Source organism: Neoarius graeffei, chromosome 2 (assembly GCF_027579695.1).
Source record: "Neoarius graeffei isolate fNeoGra1 chromosome 2, fNeoGra1.pri, whole genome shotgun sequence".
Lineage (NCBI taxonomy): Eukaryota > Metazoa > Chordata > Actinopteri > Siluriformes > Ariidae > Neoarius > Neoarius graeffei.
The window spans coordinates 43540869-43561910 of NC_083570.1; the positions used below are offsets into that span (position 1 = coordinate 43540869).

Below are 21042 nucleotides of genomic sequence, written 5' to 3' on the forward strand. Positions count from 1 at the left end.
TGGTATTCATCCACTTTTGTATGAAACCCCGAAATAAGAGCTGGTCCAACCAATTTAATTCATAAGTCACAGAATTAGTTGACTAAGATCTACCTGTGTGCAATCAAAGTGTCACATGATGTCTGGATAAATCAACCTGTTCTGGAAGGACCCTGACTCTGCAACACTACTAAGCAAGCAACATGAAAACCAAGGAGTCTCCAAACAGGTCAGAGACAAAGTTGTAGAGAAGTATAGATCAGGGTTGGGTTATAAAAAATATCTCAAACTTTGAATATCCCACAGAGCACCATTAAATCCATTATAGCACAATGGAAAGAATATGGCACCACTACAAACCTGACAAGAGAAGGCCGCACACCAAAACTCACAGACCGGGCAAGGAGGGCATTAATCAGAGATGCAACAATGACACCAAAGAGAACACTGAAGGAGCTGCAAAGATCCACAGCGGAGATGGGAGTATCTGTCCATAGGACCACTTTAAGCTGTACACTCCACAGAGTGGGGCTTGATGGAAGAGTGGCCAGAAAAAAAGCCGTTTGGAGTTTGCCCAACAGCAGGTGACAGACTTCCCAAACACATGGAAGAAGATTCTCTGGTCAAAGGAGACGAAAATTGAACTTTTTGACCATCATTGGAAACGCCATGTGTGGCGCAAACCCAACACCCTGAGAACACCATCCCTACAGTGAAGCATGGTGGTGGCAGCATCATGCTGTGAGGATAGTTTTTATCTGCAGGGACAGGAAAGCTGGTCAGGACAGAAGGAAAGATGGATGGCACTAAATACAGGGCAGTTCTAGAGAAAAACCTGTTTGAGACTAGGACAAAGGTTCACATTCCAGCAGGACAGTGACCCTAAACATACTGCTAAAGCTACACTGGAATGGTTTAAAGGGAAACATTTAAATGTCTTGGAATGGCCTAATCAAAGCCCAGACCTCTATCCAATTGAGAATCTGTGGCATAACTTGGAGATTGCTGTACACCAACGCAACCCATCTAACTTGAAGGAACTGGAGCAGTTTTGCCTTGAGGAATGGGCAAAAATCCCAGTGGCTAGATGTGCTAAGCTAATAGAGACATACCCCAGGAGACTTGCAGCAAAAGGTGTTTCTATAAAGTATTGACTTTGGGGGAGGAATACTTGTGCACACTCCAGATTTCTGTTTTTTCATCTTAATTATTGTATCACAATAAGAAAAAAAACCCAGTGTGCACTTAAAGTGGTAGGCATGTTGTGTAAATCAAATGGTGCTAACCCTCCAAAAATCCATTTAAATTCCAGCTAGTAATGCGACAAAACAGGACAAACACCAAGGGGGATGAATACTTTTGCAAGGCACTGTATGAGATAACTAAACAGTAGAATTGTGCAAACTGTGAGAGAAAGCAGTGTTGTAGTCGAGTCACTGAACCTCAAATCCAAGTCCAGTCTCGAGTCTCCCGTGTATAAGTCCAAGTCATTAAAGAAAATTTTGAGTTGAGTCCCATACAAATGAGACGTACTCTAAAACACATTGATAGCTTTGAGTAGTGTGAGGATGTCTGCCCCATACCATAGCCTACAATAAATTCACAAAAAAAAGATGTTTTCTCTCAGGAACATGACGTATGAACAGGTGAATGTGTATTCTCTTGCACAAAATTAGTATAAAAATGAACGTAGATATAAATATCTTGTGCCAAATTATTATGGCATGTGACAAAACATAGAAAAAATCTGAGTCCTCGTCTCCAATTTACGAGTCCAAGTCAAGTTACAAGTCCTTAAAGTGTATATAATGCCCCTAAACCACACTTTTTTCCTTGTACAAAGCAACAATTGTTAATTGACCATGTGTTTTCGAACCATAGTTGATCCAAAAGGCCTTAAATTAATGGAAAATCAATAAAATCAGCCAATTTTCATGAAATCTGCTGAGACTGAACCGGAAGATCCCGAAGGGGTGCGTGATGTCACGTGTAACAATCTAGGTATCAATTTTGTTCCTGTGCACAGCACTGGTTAGACCAGTCTTGATATCAGTGGAATCATGTTTTGGAGAGAATTCTGATAGTGATTGGGATTCTTATACACTACCGTTCAAAAGTTTGGGGTCACTTTGAAATGTCCTTATTTTTGAAAGAAAAGCACTGTTCTTTTCAATGAAGATCACTTTAAACTAATCAGAAATCCACTCTATACATTGCTAATGTGGTAAATGACTATTCTAGCTGCAAATGTCTGGTTTTTGGTGCAATATCTACATAGGTGTATAGAGGCCCATTTCCAGCAACTCTCACTCCAGTGTTCTAATGGTACAATGTGTTTGCTCATTGCCTCAGAAGGCTAATGGATGATTAGAAAACCCTTGTACAATCATGTTAGCACAGCTGAAAACAGTTGAGCTCTTTAGAGAAGCTATAAAACTGACCTTCCTTTGAGCAGATTGAGTTTCTGGAGCATCACATTTGTGGGGTCGATTAAATGCTCAAAATGGCCAGAAAAATGTCTCGACTATATTTTCTATTCATTTTACAACTTATGGTGGTAAATAAAAGTGTGACTTTTCATGGAAAACACAAAATTGTCTGGGTGACCCCAAACTTTTGAACGGTAGTGTATGTCGGATGAAGGAGCAGATGATTATCAAGCATATTCTGGAGTAAACGGTTCTCTTTTCGAGCCCCCAACATGAGAAACAGATGCCAGTTCACGACGGTCCCGCTCACCGCCGATAGCGCACCACCAGCCAGAGAGAATTGGAAACACAGATTGGTTTGTGGATTTTTATTCTAAGCTGGCCGCTGAAAAACATGGGGAAAATATTTACATGTACCTCAATAAATGCAGAAATATAATCTTTAAAAACGTACTTATTCAGTATAATCACCTAAAGAAAACATGAAGTGGGCGATAATAGGGGAATTGACGAACTGTCCAAATGTCATTTATTAAATCGATGGGTTTCTTTTTGCTCCAGGAATTCCCATGTGGTCGTTCTGGTGGTGGTGAACACTTGATGAATCAGATTTATTATTACTAGGCGACATGAAATCTGCCCGCTTCGTTTGCACAAACCTCACCCACTGTCGCTTTAGATTAGTGTCATTTCTGTTCCGGGAAATTCATGAACTGAATGTCCTGTTGTATATGGATTTAAACATCCAAACACAACACAGCGCTTTCCCATCGTTATTTTTGTAAGATTCCAACAAGAAGATCCAATTTCGGCGAGTAAACAAGCATGGAATCAGATAACCGCGGTTCCACGTGTGACGTCATGCGAGATTAGCCCTGAGGCAAGGCTGCCTTTTTCCGGGATCCGGACACTGTGATGTACTGATAGTTTTGTGCTTGATAATAAAATAATACACCCCCACCCCCCTGCGCACTTTATTAATTCATTTTGGTCGTTACTAATGATACATCTCATTCTCATCTCATCTCTAGCCGCTTTATCCTGTTCTACAGGGTCGCAGGCAAGCTGGAGCCTATCCCAGCTGACTACGGGCAAAAGGCAGGGTACACCCTGGACAAGTCGCCAGGTCATCACAGGGCTGACACATAGACACAGACAACCATTCACACTCACATTCACACCTACGGTCAATTTAGAGTCACCAGTTAACCTAACCTGCATGTCTTTGGACTGTGGGGGAAACCGGAGGAAACCCACGTGGACACGGGGAGAACATGCAAACTCCGCACAGAAAGGCCCTCGCCGGCCACGGGGCTCGAACCCGGACCTTCTTGCTGTGAGGCGCCAGCGCTAACCACTACACCACGGTGCCGCCCCTACTAATGATACATGTTAATTTTAAAGCATTACAATAAGGCATTACATACACTTTAAAATTTGAGCACGAGTCAGACTCAAGTCCTCATCCTGGACTTGAGTACTACAAGCCTGAGAGAAAGACCTGTGGAAATATAATTCCCTTACTCTTATTGCATTACATTACATTACAGGCATTTAGTAGACGCTCTTATCCAGAACAGCCTGGGGAGCAGTTGAGGGTTTGATGCTTTGATCAAGGGCACTTCAGCCATTCCTGCTGGTCCAGGGAATCGACCCGGTGACCTTTTGGTCCCAAAGCTGCTTCTCTAACTATGCATTCTCAACCATGCACTGCTTTCAGAACCAGTGTGTGTCTCCGTAGAAAGCCCAGTGTTCTAATTGTGTAGCCTTGATTCTACCAGTTTAATTGGATTTAGATAGCAAGTTCAGTAGGTTTCATAACTTTGAGTGTATAGATATCTAGCACACTTTTTAATACAAATGAGCAAATGTGTATACGTAAAGAAAGAAAAACAACTGTGGGGTCCGAGTACCCTTCAAAAATAGCGACCAGGATAAAGTGAATCATAAAAGGAACACAGATAAACGTGACGTTCCAAGGTTCGTGACAGTAGTTCAGGGCTCACCCTATGAAGTGCCTGTTGAAATCTGATTGGCTGATGGTGGCCATGATTTTGAAGTAACCCAGTCAGTAAAAACCCACTTAGAGATTCACAGGCCAAAGCAGTTTGCAAATTTCAGATTAATTTCAAACTTGTGTTTTGTTAGAAAAAGGTATTTGAACTCCATCCTCAGCTGTAGCATCCGACCTCGGAATCTAGTTCTGAAGAAGTTTTCTGCTAATCCGTTGAATAATTAAAAATCCTAGGACTAGTTCACAAAAGTAGATTTCGCACATCATACAGATTAGCTCCAAATGTAAGCTGGCAGAACTAAAAGGTTCTTGAGGCTTTTTTGTTCTCAAGAATGCAAGGAATCGGTAGAAAAGGAATTTTGCATTTAAGATTTATGATTCATGAGGTATGGGCCAAAAACAAATCCTGCACCACAACTGGACCAATCTGGCCCGTTTCGCTTTCCTGAGTAGCAGGACAGAGTACTATCTATTGAACATGTTTCATTTCTCTTCATGTTTCTGACTTTGACCTGCACAATTTGTTTCAGGAAGAAGAAAAACAACCCAAAGAAAAACAATCGGATTCCAAGACCTTTGGTGCTTGGACCCCTAATTAGGCTTCACCTTCTTAGAATTTATTTGACATGGCGGCCATGTTGTTTTAAGAATATTTTTGATGAGGCTGACACTCTCTTGAGCAGTTTGACACCAGCTGTGGGAAGATGGAAATAAAAATTTAAGGAATAAAAAGTAAGTGTTTAAAGCTGTACTGCCTTTCAGATTTTTCAAGTCTAGGTCATAAAAATAATTTTCCCTGACACTCAATTATTTTGGTTTAGTGGATCGAAAGCTCCTGAATTTGAATCCCAGACTTCCAATTTTATTATTTTTTAAATAGAACAATGAATGAAAATTCTCTGCTATTTTTTCCTGCTTCACCATGACGCAATACAAGATACTACGTCATGCATGACATGGTGGGCTTTCCCTGTTCATGCAAGGCATTGTGGGATACAAATTTAAAATGGGAGAGAAAAATGAAGGCTGCGAATTAAACGTGAAAGACCGACTACAGTAACGGAAAACGAGAAGAAAAGAAGTTATGTTGCGAAGGAAAGGAAACGCAGAACCAAACTAATAAATATCGGCGGTCAGCGAGCGCCTTGGTGTGATCAGCTGTTTGTTTAGTGACAGAATGATGGAACTGTCAGTGCACGGTCAAGGTAAACCTGCGCATGCGCACACGGACTTCCTCTGTCTGCTTGACTGTGCAAAGCGAGCGATTTCATGTACATTATTTGCTCGGGAATCCCCTCAAATTAAATAACTTCCCAGCCACAGAATGGCCTGGTATCTTGTGAGAAATAAACATATATCACAATGACCAAATTTTAGTGGGAACTAAATTTCACTGATTTTATGAAATCAAAAGGCCGTCTAGCTTTAAATGTAAGAGTAAGTAAGAGTGCAAGTACTGAATTTCTCCTGCCTCTTAAACCCTTAACCTCGAACTCTATCATGCTTTGGCGCTTGTTTGGCTGCGACACCTACACTTGTAATTCCCCCTACACTTGAATCCCAGATAAACCTCAGTTCTCTCTCACTTTTGATGATATGTCTTTATTCATACAGAATAATGGAATTGGAATTTATTTCCCCAGTAGGGCATTTACTGTCTTTCCATATAAGATTACTCCAAAATCTAGCATTGTTCTTTGTAGTGCAATGTTAATGGTCTTTAGAACTGTCAATTTGCCTCACCACCTTAGTCTTACCAGACTCATCATCATATTTATTAACTTATTTTCTCATATAATATACAGTGCTCAGCGTAAATGAGTGCACCCCCTTTGAAAAGTAACATTCTAAACAATATCTCAATGAACACAAACAATTTCCAAAATGTTGACAAGACAAAGTTTAATATAACATCTGTTTAACTTATAACGGGAAAGCAAGGTTAATAATATAACTTAGATTACACATTTTTCAGTTTTACTCAAATTAGGGTGGTGCAAAAATGAGTACACCCCACAACAAAAACTCCTACATCTAGTACTTTGTATGGCCTCCATGATTTTTAATGACAGCACCAAGTCTTCTAGGCATGGAATGAACAAGTTGGCGACCTTTTGCAACATCAATCTTTTTCCATTCTTCAACAATCACCTCTTTTAGTGACTGGATGCTGGATGGAGAGTGATGCTCAACTTGTCTCTTCAGAATTCCCCAAAGGAAATAATTTCTTTCCACCACAAAGGTGAAGGCTACAAGAAGATCAGCAAAGCTTTACTTATCAGTCAGAATACTGTAGCAAAAGTGGTACAAAAATTTAAGAAAGATGGAACTGCAACCAGGGGCGGCACGGTGGTGTAGTGGTTAGCGCTGTCGCCTCACAGCAAGAAGGTCCGGGTTCGAGCCCTGTGGCCGGCGAGGGCCTTTCTGTTCGGAGTTTGCAGGTTCTCCCCGTGTCTGTGTGGGTTTCCTCCGGGTGCTCCGGTTTCCCCCACAGTCCAAAGACATGCAGGTTAGGTTAACTGGTGACTCTAAATTGACCGTAGGTGTGAATGTGACTGTGAATGGTTGTCTGTGTCTATGTGTCAGCCCTGTGATGACCTGGCGACTTGTCCAGGGTGTACCCCGCCTTTCGCCCGTAGTCAGCTGGGATAGGCTCCAGCTTGCCTGCGACCCTGTAGAACAGGATAAAGCGGCTACAGATAATGAGATGAGAGATGAGAACTGCGACCATCTCATAGAGACATCCAGGTCATCCACGGAAGTTAACACCTCGACAGGAGCGTCTTCTGATGAGAAGGGTTGAAGAAAATCGGCATGCAAGTTCACTGCAGTTATCTAAAGAATCAGAAAGCCAAACTGGGGTGACTATTTCCCGTGACACAATAAGGCGTACACTGCAGAGGAATGGCGTGCATGGATGCCGTCCACGAAAGAAGCCTCTCCTAAAGCCCAGGAACAAAAAAGACTGCTTAGACTTTTCCAGGGCCCGTGCTGACAAAGATGAAGACTACTGGGACTCTATACTCTGGAGTGATGAGACCAAGATGAATGTTTTTGGAACTGATGGCTTCAAAACTGTATGGCGTCGCAAAGGTGAGGAATGCAAAGAAAAATGCATGGTGCCTACAGTGAAACATGGTGGTGGCAGTGTCCTTATGTGGGGCTGCATGAGTGCTGCTGGTGTCGGGGAGCTGCATTTCATTGATGGCATCATGAATTCACAGATGTATTGCTCTATACTGAAAGAGAAGATGCTACCATCACTCCGTGCCCTTGGCCGTCGTGCACTTTTCCAACATGACAATGATCCTAAACACACATCTAAGGCCACTGAAGAAGAACAGGGTGAAAGTGATTCAGTGGCCAAGTATGTCTCCTGATCTGAACCCAATCGAACACCTATGGGGAATTCTGAAGAGACAAGTTGAGCATCACTCTCCATCCAGCATCCAGTCACTAAAAGAGGTCATTGTTGAAGAATGGAAAAAGATTGATGTTGCAAAATGTCGCCAACTTGTTCATTCCATGCCTAGAAGACTTGGTGCTGTCATTAAAAATCATGGAGGCCATACAAAGTACTAGATGTAGTAGTTTTTGTTGTGGGGTGTACTCATTTTTGCACCACCCTAATTTGAGTAAAACTGAAAAATGTGTAATCTAAGTTTATATTATTAACCTTACTTTCACATTATAAGTTAAACAGATGTTATATTAAACTTTGTCTTGTCAGCATTTTGGAAATTGTTTGTGTTCATTGAGATATTGTTTAAAATGTTACTTTTCAAAGGGGGTGCACTCATTTACGCTCAGCAGTGTTATAAGTTGATCAAAAGTATGTGGACACCTGACCATCACACCCAGATGTGTTTCTTCCTCAAACTGTAGCCACAAAGTTAGTAGAAGAAGAAACCTTTATTTGTCACATGCACACTTATAGCACAGTGAGATTCATCCTCTGCATTTAACCCGTCTGAAGCAGTGAACATGCACGCGTGCGCACACACACCCAGAGCAGTGGGCAGCCACACTACAGCACCCGAGGAGCAGTCAGGGGTTAGGTACCTTGCTCAAGGGCACTTCAGCCCAAGGCTGCCCCATGTTTACCTAACTGCACGTCTTTGAACAGTGGAGGAAACCCACACTGACACGGGGAGAACATGCAAACTCCACACAGAAAGGCCCCCGCCGGCAACTGGGCTCAAACGCAGAACCTTCTTGCTGTGAGGAGACATTGCTAACCACTATACCACCGTGCCGCCCACTTGTAGAGAATGTCTCACCGAAGCACACACTTGTAGAGAATGTCTCTGTATGCTGTAGCATTACAATTTCCCTTCACTGGAACTAAGAGGCTCAAACCTGTTCCAGCATGACAATGCCCCTGTGCACAAAGCATGCTCCATGAAGACATGGTGTGTTAAGGTTGGAGTGGAAGAACTCGAGTGTCCTGCACAGAGCTGTGGCTTTAACCCCTCCGAACACCTTTGGGATGAACTGGAACCCCAGACCTCCTCGATCAACATCACAACACAAATCCACACAACCATGCCCAAAATCTAGTGGAAACCCTTCCCATAAGAGTGGATATGATTATTATTATTATTACAGGAAAGGGTGTGGCATGGTGGTGTAGTGGTTAGTACTGTCGCCTCACAGCAAGAAGGTTCTGGGTTCAAGCCCAGTGGCCGATGGGGGCCATTCTGTGTGGAGTTCTCCCCATGTCTGTGTGGGTTTCCTCTGGGTTCTCTGGTTTCCCCCACAGTCCAACGACATGCAGGTTAGGTTAATTGGTGACTCTAAATTGACCGTAGGTGTGAATGTGAGTGTGACATTGTGTCAGCCCTGCGATGATCTGGCGACTTGTCCAGGATGTACCCCCGTTATGGATAACGGATGGATGGATGGATTACACGAAAGGACAGTGGAATGGAACAGCTACAAGGAATAGAGGTAGTCAAAGCAGATGAGTTCAAATATCTGGTGTCAACTGTACAAAGTAATGGCGAGTGCGGAAGAGAAATGAAGAAGAGAGTGCAAGCAGGTTGGAATGGATGGAAGAGAGAAGGATGTCAGGAGAGATTTGTGACAGAAGGTTGCCAGCAAGAGTGAAAGGGAAAGTGTACATGACAGTAGTAAGAGCAGCGATGTTGTACGGTTTGGAGACAGTGGCAGTGACAAAAAGACAGGAGGCTGAAGATGCTGAGGTTTTCACTGGCAGTGACAAAGTTGGACAGGATTAGAAATGAGAATATGAGAGGGACAGCACATGTAGGACGTCTTGGAGGCAAAGTGAGAGAGGAGAGATTGAGATGGTTTGGACATGTACAGAGGAGAGATCCAGGGTTTATTGGGGAAAGAATGCTGGAGATGGAGTTGCCAGGTAGATGGAAAAGAGGAAGACCAAAGATGATTGATGGATGTGGTGAAGAAGGACACGAGGATGGTTGGTGCTACAGAAGACAATAAGGAGGACAGAAGGAGATGGAGGGACATTATTTGCTGTGGTGATTATTATGACAGAAAAGAGGGAATAAATCTGGAAGGACTGCACATACTTTTGCCCATATACAACGGACATCCATTATCTGTAGCCGCTTATCCTGTGCAGGGTCGCAGGCAAGCTGGAGTCTATCCCAGCTGACTATGGGCAAGAGGCGGGGTACACCCTGGACAAGTCACCAGGTCATCACAGGGCTGACACAATGTCACACTCACATTCACACCTACGGTCAATTTAGAGCCACCAATTAACCTAACCTGCATGTCTTTGGACTGTGGGGGAAACCCACACAGACACGGGGAGAACATGCAAACTCCACACAGAAAGGCCCCTGTCAGCTGCTGGGCTCAAACCCAGAACCTTCTTGCTGTGAGGCGACAGTGCTAACCACTACACCACTTACAACGGACATCTCATTTCATCTCATTATCTCTAGCCGCTTTATCCTGTTCTACAGGGTTGCAGGCAAGCTGGAGCCTATCCCAGCTGACTACGGGCGAAAGGCGGGGTACACCCTGGACAAGTCGCCAGGTCATCACAGGGCTGACACATAGACACAGACAACCATTCACACACACATTCACACCTACGGTCAATTTAGAGTCACCAGTTAACCTAACCTGCATGTCTTTGGACTGTGGGAGAAACCGGAGCACCTGGAGGAAACCCACGCGGACACGGGGAGAACATGCAAACTCCACACAGAAAGGCCCTCGCCGGCCACGGGGCTCGAACCCGGACCTTCTTGCTGTGAGGCGACAGTGCTAACCACTACACCACTGTGCCACCCTACAACGGACATGTATTTGTAAAATATGCATACTTTCTTCAAATGGTGGTGTAGTGGTTAGCGCTATCGCCTCACAGCAAGAAGGTTCTGGGTTCGAGCCCAGCAGCCAGCGGGGGCCTTTCTGTGTGGAGTTTGCATGTTCTCCCCGTGTCTGCGTGGGTTTCCTCCGGGTGCTCCAGTTTCCCCCACAGTCCAAAGACACGCGGTTAGGTTAACATGGGACGGCCTTGGGCTGAGGTGCCCTTGAGCGAGGCACCTAACTCCCAACTGCTCATGTGTGTGTTCACTGCTTCAGATGGGTTAAATGCAGAGAGGAATTTCACAAGTGTGTGATGAATAAAAGTTGTGCTTTCTTTCTTTCTGCTTTTAAGTATAGTAACGTGCTTTTTTTTACATATTTATTTATTTTGATTTGGTAGGGAGACTTTTATTTTGATATGGGTTAGAAATGACTTTGTTGCATTTCCGTATCGTACGTCATGTGTGACAGTGCGGGGCAGTGCCTTTCAGTGAAGGTAACACGTGTTGGCCAATCACAGCACACTATCAGCCTGGGTCACTTGATCATTTTGTCTTATTACAAATAACGAACCAGTGAAGTAACGTAAACACAAGTCGAAAAAGCAGCGATGCCTACAAACACATGAAAAAGAAAAGAATTGGTAAAAGCAGCAAGGGGCTCAGAGAACTGAGCATCTCTGTTTGCCAGAGATCGAGACGCTGTAGGAATAAACAAATTCAATCAAAAGTTAGTTCTGATAGAGCTAAACTCTAGATCAGAAGGGAACCGTCAGGGCCTTCTAGGCCTTCAGAGAAGGCTCAAACATATCAGCATTTCAAATATTATACAACCCCGATTCCAAAAAAGTTGGGACAAAGTACAAATTGTAAATAAAAACGGAATGCAATAATTTACAAATCTCAAAAACTGATATTGTATTCACAACAGAACATAGACAACATATCAAATGTCGAAAGGGAGAAATTTTGAAATTTCATGTCAAATATTGGCTCATTTGAAATTTCATGACAGCAACACATCTCAAAAAAGTTGAGACGGGGCAATAAGAGGCTGGAAAAGTTAAAGGTACAAAAAAGGAACAGCTGGAGGACCAAACTCCAACTCATTAGGTCAGTTGGCAATAGGTCATTAACATGACTGGGTATAAAAAGAGCATCTTGGAGTGGCAGCGGCTCTCAGAAGTAAAGATGGGAAGAGGCTCACCAATCCCCCTAATTCTCATCTCATTATCTCTAGCCACTTTATCCTTCTACAGGGTCGCAGGCAAGCTGGAGCCTATCCCAGCTGACTACGGGCGAAAGGCGGGGTACACCCTGGACAAGTCGCCAGGTCATCACAGGGCTGACACATAGACACAGACAACCATTCACACCTACGGTCAATTTAGAGTCACCAGTTAACCTAACCTGCATGTCTTTGGCCTGTGGGGGAAACCGGAGCACCCGGAGGAAACCCACGCGGACATGGGGAGAACATGCAAACTCCACACAGAAAGGCCCTCGCCGGCCCTGGGGCTCGAACCCAGGACCTTCTTGCTGTGAGGCAACAGCGCTAACCACTACACCACCGTGCCGCCCCCCCAATTCTGCGCCGACAAATAGTGGAGCAATATCGGAAAGGAGTTCGACAGTGTAAAATTGCAAAGAGTTTGAACATATCCTCATCTACAGTGCATAATATCATCAAAAGATTCAGAGAATCTGGATGAATCTCTGTGCGTCAGGGTCAAGGCCGGAAAACCATACTGGGTGCCCGTGATCTTCGGGCCCTTAGACGGCACTGCATCACATACAGGCATGCTTCTGTATGGAAATCACAAAATGGGCTCAGGAATATTTCCAGAGAACATTATCTGTGAACACAATTCACCGTGCCATCCGTCGTTGCCAGCTAAAACTCTATAGTTCAAAGAAGAAGCCGTATCTAAACATGATCCAGAAGCGCAGACGTCTTCTCTGGGCCAAGGCTCATTTAAAATGGACTGTGGCAAAGTGGAAAACTGTTCTGTGGTCAGACGAATCAAAATTTGAAGTTCTTTATGGAAATCAGGGACGCCGTGTCATTCGGACTAAAGAGGAGAAGGACGACCCAAGTTGTTATCAGCACTCAGTTCAGAAGCCTGCATCTCTGATGGTATGGGGTTGCATTAGTGCGTGTGGCATGGGCAGCTTACACATCTGGAAAGACACCATCAATGCTGAAAGGTATATCCAGGTTCTAGAGCAACATATGCTCCCATTCAGACGACGTCTCTTTCAGGGAAGACCTTGCATTTTCCAACATGACAATGCCAAACCACATACTGCATCAATTACAGCATCATGGCTGCATAGAAGAAGGGTCCGGGTACTGAACTGGCCAGCCTGCAGTCCAGATCTTTCAGTCATAGAAAACATTTGGCGGATCATAAAATGGAAGATATGACAAAAAAGACCTAAGGCAGTTGAGCAACTAGAATCCTACATTGGACAAGAATGGGTTAACATTCCTATCCCTAAACTTGAGCAACTTGTCTCCTCAGTCCCCAGACGTTTACAGACTGTTGTAAAGAGAAAAGGGGATGTCTCACAGTGGTAAACATGGCCTTGTCCCAACTTTTTTGAGATGTGTTGTTGTCATGAAATTTAAAAATCACCTAATTTTTCTCTTTAAATGATACATTTTCTCAGTTTAAACATTTGATATGTCATCTATGTTCTATTCTGAATAAAATATGGAATTTTGAAACTTCCACATCATTGCATTCCGTTTTTATTTACAATTTGTACTTTGTCCCAACTTTTTTGGAATCAGGGTTGTAGGACTGTTGGAAGAAAAACAGGGTGACCCTGACTTAGACAACATCAAAATATTTATTTACTTAAGAGAAAAATATAAAGACACTCTTATGATGTACACAGATGCATCAAGATCTGATGAAAAGGTGGGAGTGGTGCATGCCATTCCAGAACAAAAAATTGCTGTGGCAAAAAGAATAACTAACAATTTGGCAGTATATACAGGAGAACTAGTAGCAATATGGTTGGCATTACACTGGGTGGAAGATCACAAACCAAGCAAGGTAGTGATTGTATCTGACTCAAGCTCAGCACCAACAAGCCTCAAAAATGGACAGTCTGAGTCAAGGCAAGATACTGTATATGAAATCATGCAAATGGGAAATAATCTGGTCAGATCTGGAATCAGGCGGCACGGTGGTGTAGTGGTTAGCGCTGTCGCCTCACAGCAAGAAGGTCCGGGTTCGAGCCCCGGGGCCGGCGAGGGCCTTTCTGTGTGGAGTTTGCATGTTCTCCCCGTGTCCGCGTGGGTTTCCTCCGGGTGCTCCGGTTTCCCCCACAGTCCAAAGACATGCAGGTTAGGTTAATTGGTGACTCTAAATTGACTGTAGGTGTGAATGTGAGTGTGAATGGTTGTCTGTGTCTATGTGTCAGCCCTGTGATGACCTGGCGACTTGTCCAGGGTGTACCCCGCCTTTCGCCCGTAGTCAGCTGGGATAGGCTCCAGCTTGCCTGCGACCCTGTAGAAGGATAAAGCGGCTAGAGATAATGAGATGAGATGAGATGAGATCTGGAATCAATTTGTCATTTACATGGGTGCCAGCTCACAGAGGTGTAAGAGGAAATGAGATAGGAGACAAGTTTGCTAAGCAAGCAACAAAGAAAATCCACATTCAGGGGCGGCACGGTGGTGTAGTGGTTAGCGCTGTCGCCTCACAGCAAGAAGGTCGGGGTTTGAGCCCCGTGGCCGGCGAGGGCCTTTCTGTGTGGAGTTTGCATGTTGTCCGTGTGGGTTTCCTCCGGGTGCTCCGGTTTCCCCCAAAGACATGCAGGTTAGGTTAACTGGTGACTCTAAATTGACCGTAGGTGTGAATGTGAGTGTGAATGGTTGTCTATGTGTCAGCCCTGTGATGACCTGGCGACTTGTCCAGGGTGTACCCCACCTTTCGCCCGTAGTCAGATGGGATAGGCTCCAGCTTGCCTGCGACCCTGTAGAACAGGATAAAGCGGCTAGAGATAATGAGATGAGAAAACAAAGTTGGAAGAGGTAGGAATACAGGCAGAAGCAAGCAAGAAGAGGATGTATTTTCAAGGATGCACTTTGGTCATACAGCACACTATTTATGATAAAGAAACATGTTGATGGGACCTGTGAGTGTAGTGATAGCCAGGAGACCATAGAACATGTACTTATACAGTGTCCTAAATACCACCTAGAGAGACAAAGATTAATTGCCCAACTAAATGAAAAACAAATCCAGTTCAGTCTACAGAGCATACTACAGTTAAACACAGGAGAAGTCTGTTTCAACCACTTATGTAGTTTCCTGAAAAACACAGGACTGATGAATAGGCGGCATGGTGGTGTAGTGGTTAGCACGGTCGCCTCACAGCAAGAAGGTTCTGGGTTCGAGCCCAGCGGCCGGCGAGGGCCTTTCTGTGTAGAGTTTGCATGTTGTCTGCGTGGGTTTCCCCCAAAGACATGCAGTTAGGTTAACATGGGGCGGCCTTGGGCTGAGGTGCCCTTGAGCGAGGTACTGAACCCCTGACTGCTCCCCGGGTGCTTTGGTGTGGCTGTTCACTGCTTCAGATGGGTTAAATGCAGAGGATGAATTTCACTGTGCATGTGACGAATAGAATTTAGATTTTTTTTTTCTTTATTTAGTTGTAAACTCCTGATTCACACTCCAGTCCAGATGGTGGCGGTAATGCTCCATATAAGCTGGCTGCCAACCGCCATTAAACCAGAAGAAGAAGAAGAAGAAGACGTGTCTCAGTTCCTCCAGTCCAGTACAACACGTCCTCACTGCTCATGCGCACCACTAGGGGGCGGTAAACACTCAAGTGTTCTCCGCTCCCTGTTCTAAAGCTCCACGAAGGAGTGATCCAAACAGCTTCCTGGATGAAGAACGAAAACACATCCTACGAGGTTATATGTGCGATTTTTATTTAAATATATATTTTCTCCGGTATTCCTGTGAGTTTTGATCTGGAGCTGAGTAATGTTGGAGTGACGTCATGACGTAGCCCTGCCCTACCCTACGTGACGCATTAGCTCCGCCCACAGGCCTCGTTTCCTGGGCGATACTGCATTAGTATGGAGCTCACAGTAAAGTGAGCAGGCTGGGTGGCATTCATGGTCTGTGTAGTGAGTTATAAGAATATTATTATTAACTTTGTGTGTTTTTATCGGGATGAAACGAGTCATTGGGAATACTGAAGCGGAATATTGGAGCCCGGTCTGTGGATAAATCATTCATTAGTACACAGTCATGGCTGGACTGATCAAGAAGCAGATCCTCAAGCATCTTTCCAGGTCAGTGTTCACTTCATCATCATCTCTGTCTCTCTGTGTGTGTGTGTGTGTGGGGTGTTACCAGTTCGCTAACCACCTCCCCTGACTATTTGCTCGATTATTAGCTGCAAAAACAACTGATAATTTAGTGCCAGTGGCTGAATCTCAATCCCTATAAAGCTTACTTCCACAGCAGCCTATGGAATAACGGCTGATGCACCCTATCCAGTGCACTCCAGCTTCACTGAGAGCTCATTTGGGATTCAGCCGAGCTGGACTTCCTCTTGTTACGAAAGTAACGCAGTATCCGGTTCAGACTGTGTTCACCTGTCAGTGTCCTTCCTCTGGGAGACAGTTACAGGGAATTCAGCTCACTGTCATGTTGTTGTCATGACTGTAAACTCTGTAATGATGGGGTTGGTTAATCAAACCAGTTGGATAACCCAATAGACTAGCTCTATCAGCTCTTTCTGTTCAGGGGAAAGTTAGTCAAGTTTGTTTGTCTCTCATCTCATTATCTGTAGCCGCTTTATCCTGTTCTACAGGGTCGCAGGCGAGCTGGAGCCTATCCCAGCTGACTACGGGCGAAAGGCGGGGTACACCCTGGACAAGTCGCCAGGTCATCACAGGGCTGATACATAGACACAGACAACCATTCACACTCACATTCACACCTACGCTCAATTTAGAGTCACCAGTTAACCTAACCTGCATGTCTTTGGACTGTGGGGGAAACCGGAGCACCCGGAGGAAACCCACGCGGACACGGGGAGAACATGCAAACTCCACACAGAAAGGCCCTCGCCGGCCCCGGGGCTCGAACCCGGACCTTCTTGCTGTGAGGCGACAGCGCTAACCACTACACCACCGTGCCGCCCAAGTTTGTTTGTATTGCACTTTTAACAAGACACACTGTCCCGAAGCAGCTTTACAGAATTTTGACATGACTTTTTAACCGATTTTATCTGTGGCAAGGAAAAAATCTCCCCCAGACGACACGAAGAAGAAACCTCAAGAGGAGCCAGACTCAAAAGGGAACCCATCCTCATTTGGGCGACATCATGAACAGTTTTAAAGCGCACATCCTGGACCAATTTCGTTTTTTTTTTTTAAATGAAAGTATGTCCCTTTACACACTCATCCAGAAGGGTAATTTTGCCCAAGGCCATCTGTCTACAAAACGCGTCTGGAAAAATCCCAAGGGAGTCTGGAGCCAGATTTGTGACGTCACCTGCAGGCTGCGAGAGCTTTGCACGGTTTCAGTGCACAGCCTGTGTAGACCAAGCGCTCCCATTTGTCTCTCATTATCCGGTCTTTTGGGAAACGATGAGTGCTAATCCCATCAAGATTGGTGTTGCTACACCCTCCTACGATACATCTGTTAACCATTTTAATAATTACGCGATAACGTTGAAGAAATTTGCCACCAAGTCGTTTTCTCATAAACAAACCAGCGCTGATGTAGGATTCAGAAGGAGGCGTCCCGCACGCGACGTCACAAAAATCAGCGTTTGCTGGGAAATCCCAATGCCAAGTTTTTTCAGAGGCGGACCAATTCGCCTCAAATGGCTCGATTTCAACTGAATTTTTCCGGTATTGCGCAAGGTAAAAAAATTGCACAAAATGTGACAGATATTTGACCAAAGTTTAATATAAAATAGAATTACGTTGATCTTGCTCCTGAATTTACCCGTGATGTGCACTTTAACATGAAGTCAGTTTCGATGGAAACTTGAGTGCAAAACTGTTCATGACAACTGCAGTCCTAAAGTTAGCAAGTCAACTGTAGTCCTCAGCTATAAAAGCATCACTGTAAGTGTCCAGAGCGTCTTCCGAGTGCGACTTTCGACTGTCCGTATGGGGCCGTCCTCTACAGGAGCGATGCGATGAGACTCCGACCAGACATAGAGCATCAGGATAGATCAGGCAGCAGAAGAGGTCAGGATCTTGATCTCAGGATTGACATGTAACTCAGAGGGACAGATTTGGGGGGTGGGAGGAACACAGGTTGTTAGGTACAGTGGCATGCAAAAGTTTGGGCACCCCTGGTCAAAATTTGCTGTTACTGTGAACAGTGAAGCAAGTTGAAGATGAAATGATCTCCAAAAGGCATAAAGTTAAAGATGACTCATTCCCTTTATATTTTAAGCAAAATCATTTTTTTTTTTCATCTTTTACATTTTCAAAATGACAAAGGAAAAGGGCCCGAAGCAAAAGTTTGGGCACCCTGCATGGTTAGTACCTAGTAACACCCCCTTTGGCAAGTATCATAGCTTGTAAACACTTTTTGTAGCCAGCTAATAATCTTTCAGTTCTTACCTGGGGGATTTTCACACATTCGTCCTTGCAAAAGGCTTCCAGTTCTACAAGTTTCTTGGGCTGTCTTGCATGCACTGCTCTTTTGAGATCTATCCACAGATTTTCAATGATGTTTAGGTCAGGGGACTGTGAGGGCCCGGGCAAAACCTTCAGCTTGGGCCTCTTGAGGTATTCCATTGTAGATTTTGAGGTGTGTTTTGGATCATCGTCTTATTGTAGGACCCATCCTCTTTTTAACTTCAACTTTTTTACAGATGGTGTGATGTTTGCTTCCAGAGTTTGCTGGTATTTATTCGAATCCGTGCTTCCCTCGACCAATGAAATGTGCCCTGTGCCACTGGCTGCAACACAACCCCAAAGCATGATCGATCCACACCCATGCTTCAGAGTTGGAGAGGTGTTCTTTTCCTGGAATTTGGCACCCTTTTTTCTCCAAACATACCTTTGCACATTGTGGCCAAAAAGTTCTATTTTGATTTCATCAGTCCACAGGACTTGTTTCCAAAATGCATCAGGCTTATTTAGATGTTTATTTGCAAACTTCAGACGCTGAATTTTGTGGCTAGGACGCAGGAACGGTTTTCTTCTGATGACTCTTCCATGAAGGTCATATTTGTTCAGGTGTCGCTGCATAGTAGAACAGTGCACCACCACTCCAGGGTCTGCTAAATCTTTCTCAAGGTCTTTTGCAGTCAAACAGGAGTTTTTATTTGCCTTTCTAGCAATTCAACGAGCAGTTCTTCCAGAAAGTTTTCTTCATCTTCCAGACTTCACCTTGATCTCCACTGTTTCTGTTAACTGCCATTTCTTAATGACATTACAATCTGAGGAAACAGCTACCTGAAAACACTTTGCTACGTTCTTGTAGCCTTCTCCTGCTTTGAGAGCATCAATTATTTTATTATTCAGAATGCGAGGGAGTTGCTTAGAGGAGCCCATGGCTGTTGATTTTAGGGACAAGTTTGAGGAGTCAGAGAATTTATACAGTTTTGAAATCTGCATCATCTGACCTTTCCTAACGAAGAATTTGAACAAGCCACAGCTCAATAAGCTAATTAAGGTCTGGAACCTTGGTAAAAGTTACCCGAGAACTCAAATGTATTGGGGTGCCCAAACTTTCGCATGGTGTTCCTTTTCTAGTTTCACTCTCCAATTGTACAAAACAAAAATAATACGCAAATTTTGCAGAAAACGCTGAGAAGAAATGTCGTCTTTACCTTTATGCCTTTTGGTGATCAGTTCATCTTCTGCTCACTTAACTATTCACAGTAACAGACATTTTCAGTAAGGGTGTCCAAACTTTTGCATGCAACTGTATGCCCACTGTCACCTGAATAAGTAGGAACAGTATACATATTGCACCGAGTACAAGCAGGGACTCCGGCAACTAACTATGACAGCATAACTAAAAGGGGAGAGCCAGAAGGTAACACAGGCATGAGGGAGCCCCGGGACATAAAGCAGCCAGCCACTGCACCGTCAACAAACTCGAGTGAGCAAGTGAGTGGGGACTGACAGCATCCATACATCCCAGTTTACCAAAGCACTCTGTCTGAGGACCCTCCAGATCTACACCTTTACCTCATAAACACCATTAACAAAAGGCTTGACTAAACAGATACGTTTTCAGCCTAGACTTAAACGCTGAGACTGTTAGCTGAAGCACACTAACACAAAAGTTATAAATAACTGTTTTCTGATCCCATGTCCATAAAGCAAATACAGCATATATACTAGTGCATCTCAAAATATTAGAATATTTCATTTCGAGTTTGAGTAAAACAGTATGAACACAGTGTATCTCTCGGTCTAGTTCAGTACACACAACCACAATCATGGGGAAGACTGCTGACTTGACTGTTGTCCAGAAGATGATCACTGATGCCCTCCACAAGGAGGGTAAGCCACAAATGGTCATTGCTGAAAAGGGTGGCTGGAAAAGGTGCACAAGCAACAGGGATGGCCGCAGTCTTGAGAGGATTGTCAAGAAAAGTTGATTCAAGAACTTGGGAGAGCTTCACAAGGAGTGGACTGAGGCTGGTGTCAGTGTATCAAGACTCATCACGAACAGACATCTTCAAGAAAGGGGATACAACTTTCGCATTCCTAATATCAAGCTACTCCTGAGCCAGAGACAATGTCAGAAGTGTCTTATCTGGGCTAAGGAGAGAAAGAAATGGACTGTTGCTCAGTGGTCCAAAGTCCTCTTTTCAGATGAAAGTACATTTTGCATTTAATTTGGAAATCACGGTTCTAGAGTCTGGAGGAAGAGTGGAGAGGCACAGAATCCAAGGGTGTTTGAAGCCCAGTGTGAAGTTTCCACAGTCTGTGATGATTTGGGGTGCCATGTCATCTGCTGGTGTTGGTCCACTGTATTTTATCAAGTCCAAAGTCAACATAGCCATCTACCAGGAGATTTTAGAGCACTTCATGCTTCCATCTGCTGATGAGCTTTTTGGAGATGCTGATTTCCTTTTCCAACAGGACTTAGCACCTACCCACAATGCCAAAACTACTACCAAATGGTTTGCTGACCATGATATTACTGTGTTTGATTGGCCAGCCAACTTGCCTGACCTGAACCCCATAGAGAATCTATGGGGTATTGTCAAGAGGAAGATGAGAAACACCCGACCCAAAAATACAGATACGCTGAAGGCCACTATCAAAGCAACCTGGGCTTCAATAACACCTTAG

At 44.2% G+C, this 21042-nt stretch overlaps 1 protein-coding gene across 1 annotated transcript in view; it reads left to right on the forward strand.

Annotated features, from left to right (window-relative positions):
• Positions 1-15654: 15654 nt before the first annotated feature.
• bltp3b (bridge-like lipid transfer protein family member 3B) overlaps positions 15655-21042 on the forward strand; it is a 111557-nt gene continuing 106169 nt past the window's right edge. Inside the window, exon 1 of the mRNA XM_060914282.1 lies at positions 15655-16047. Coding sequence (XP_060770265.1) covers positions 16004-16047 — 44 coding nt within the window. The 5' untranslated portion in view covers positions 15655-16003. The remainder of the gene's footprint in view (positions 16048-21042) is intronic.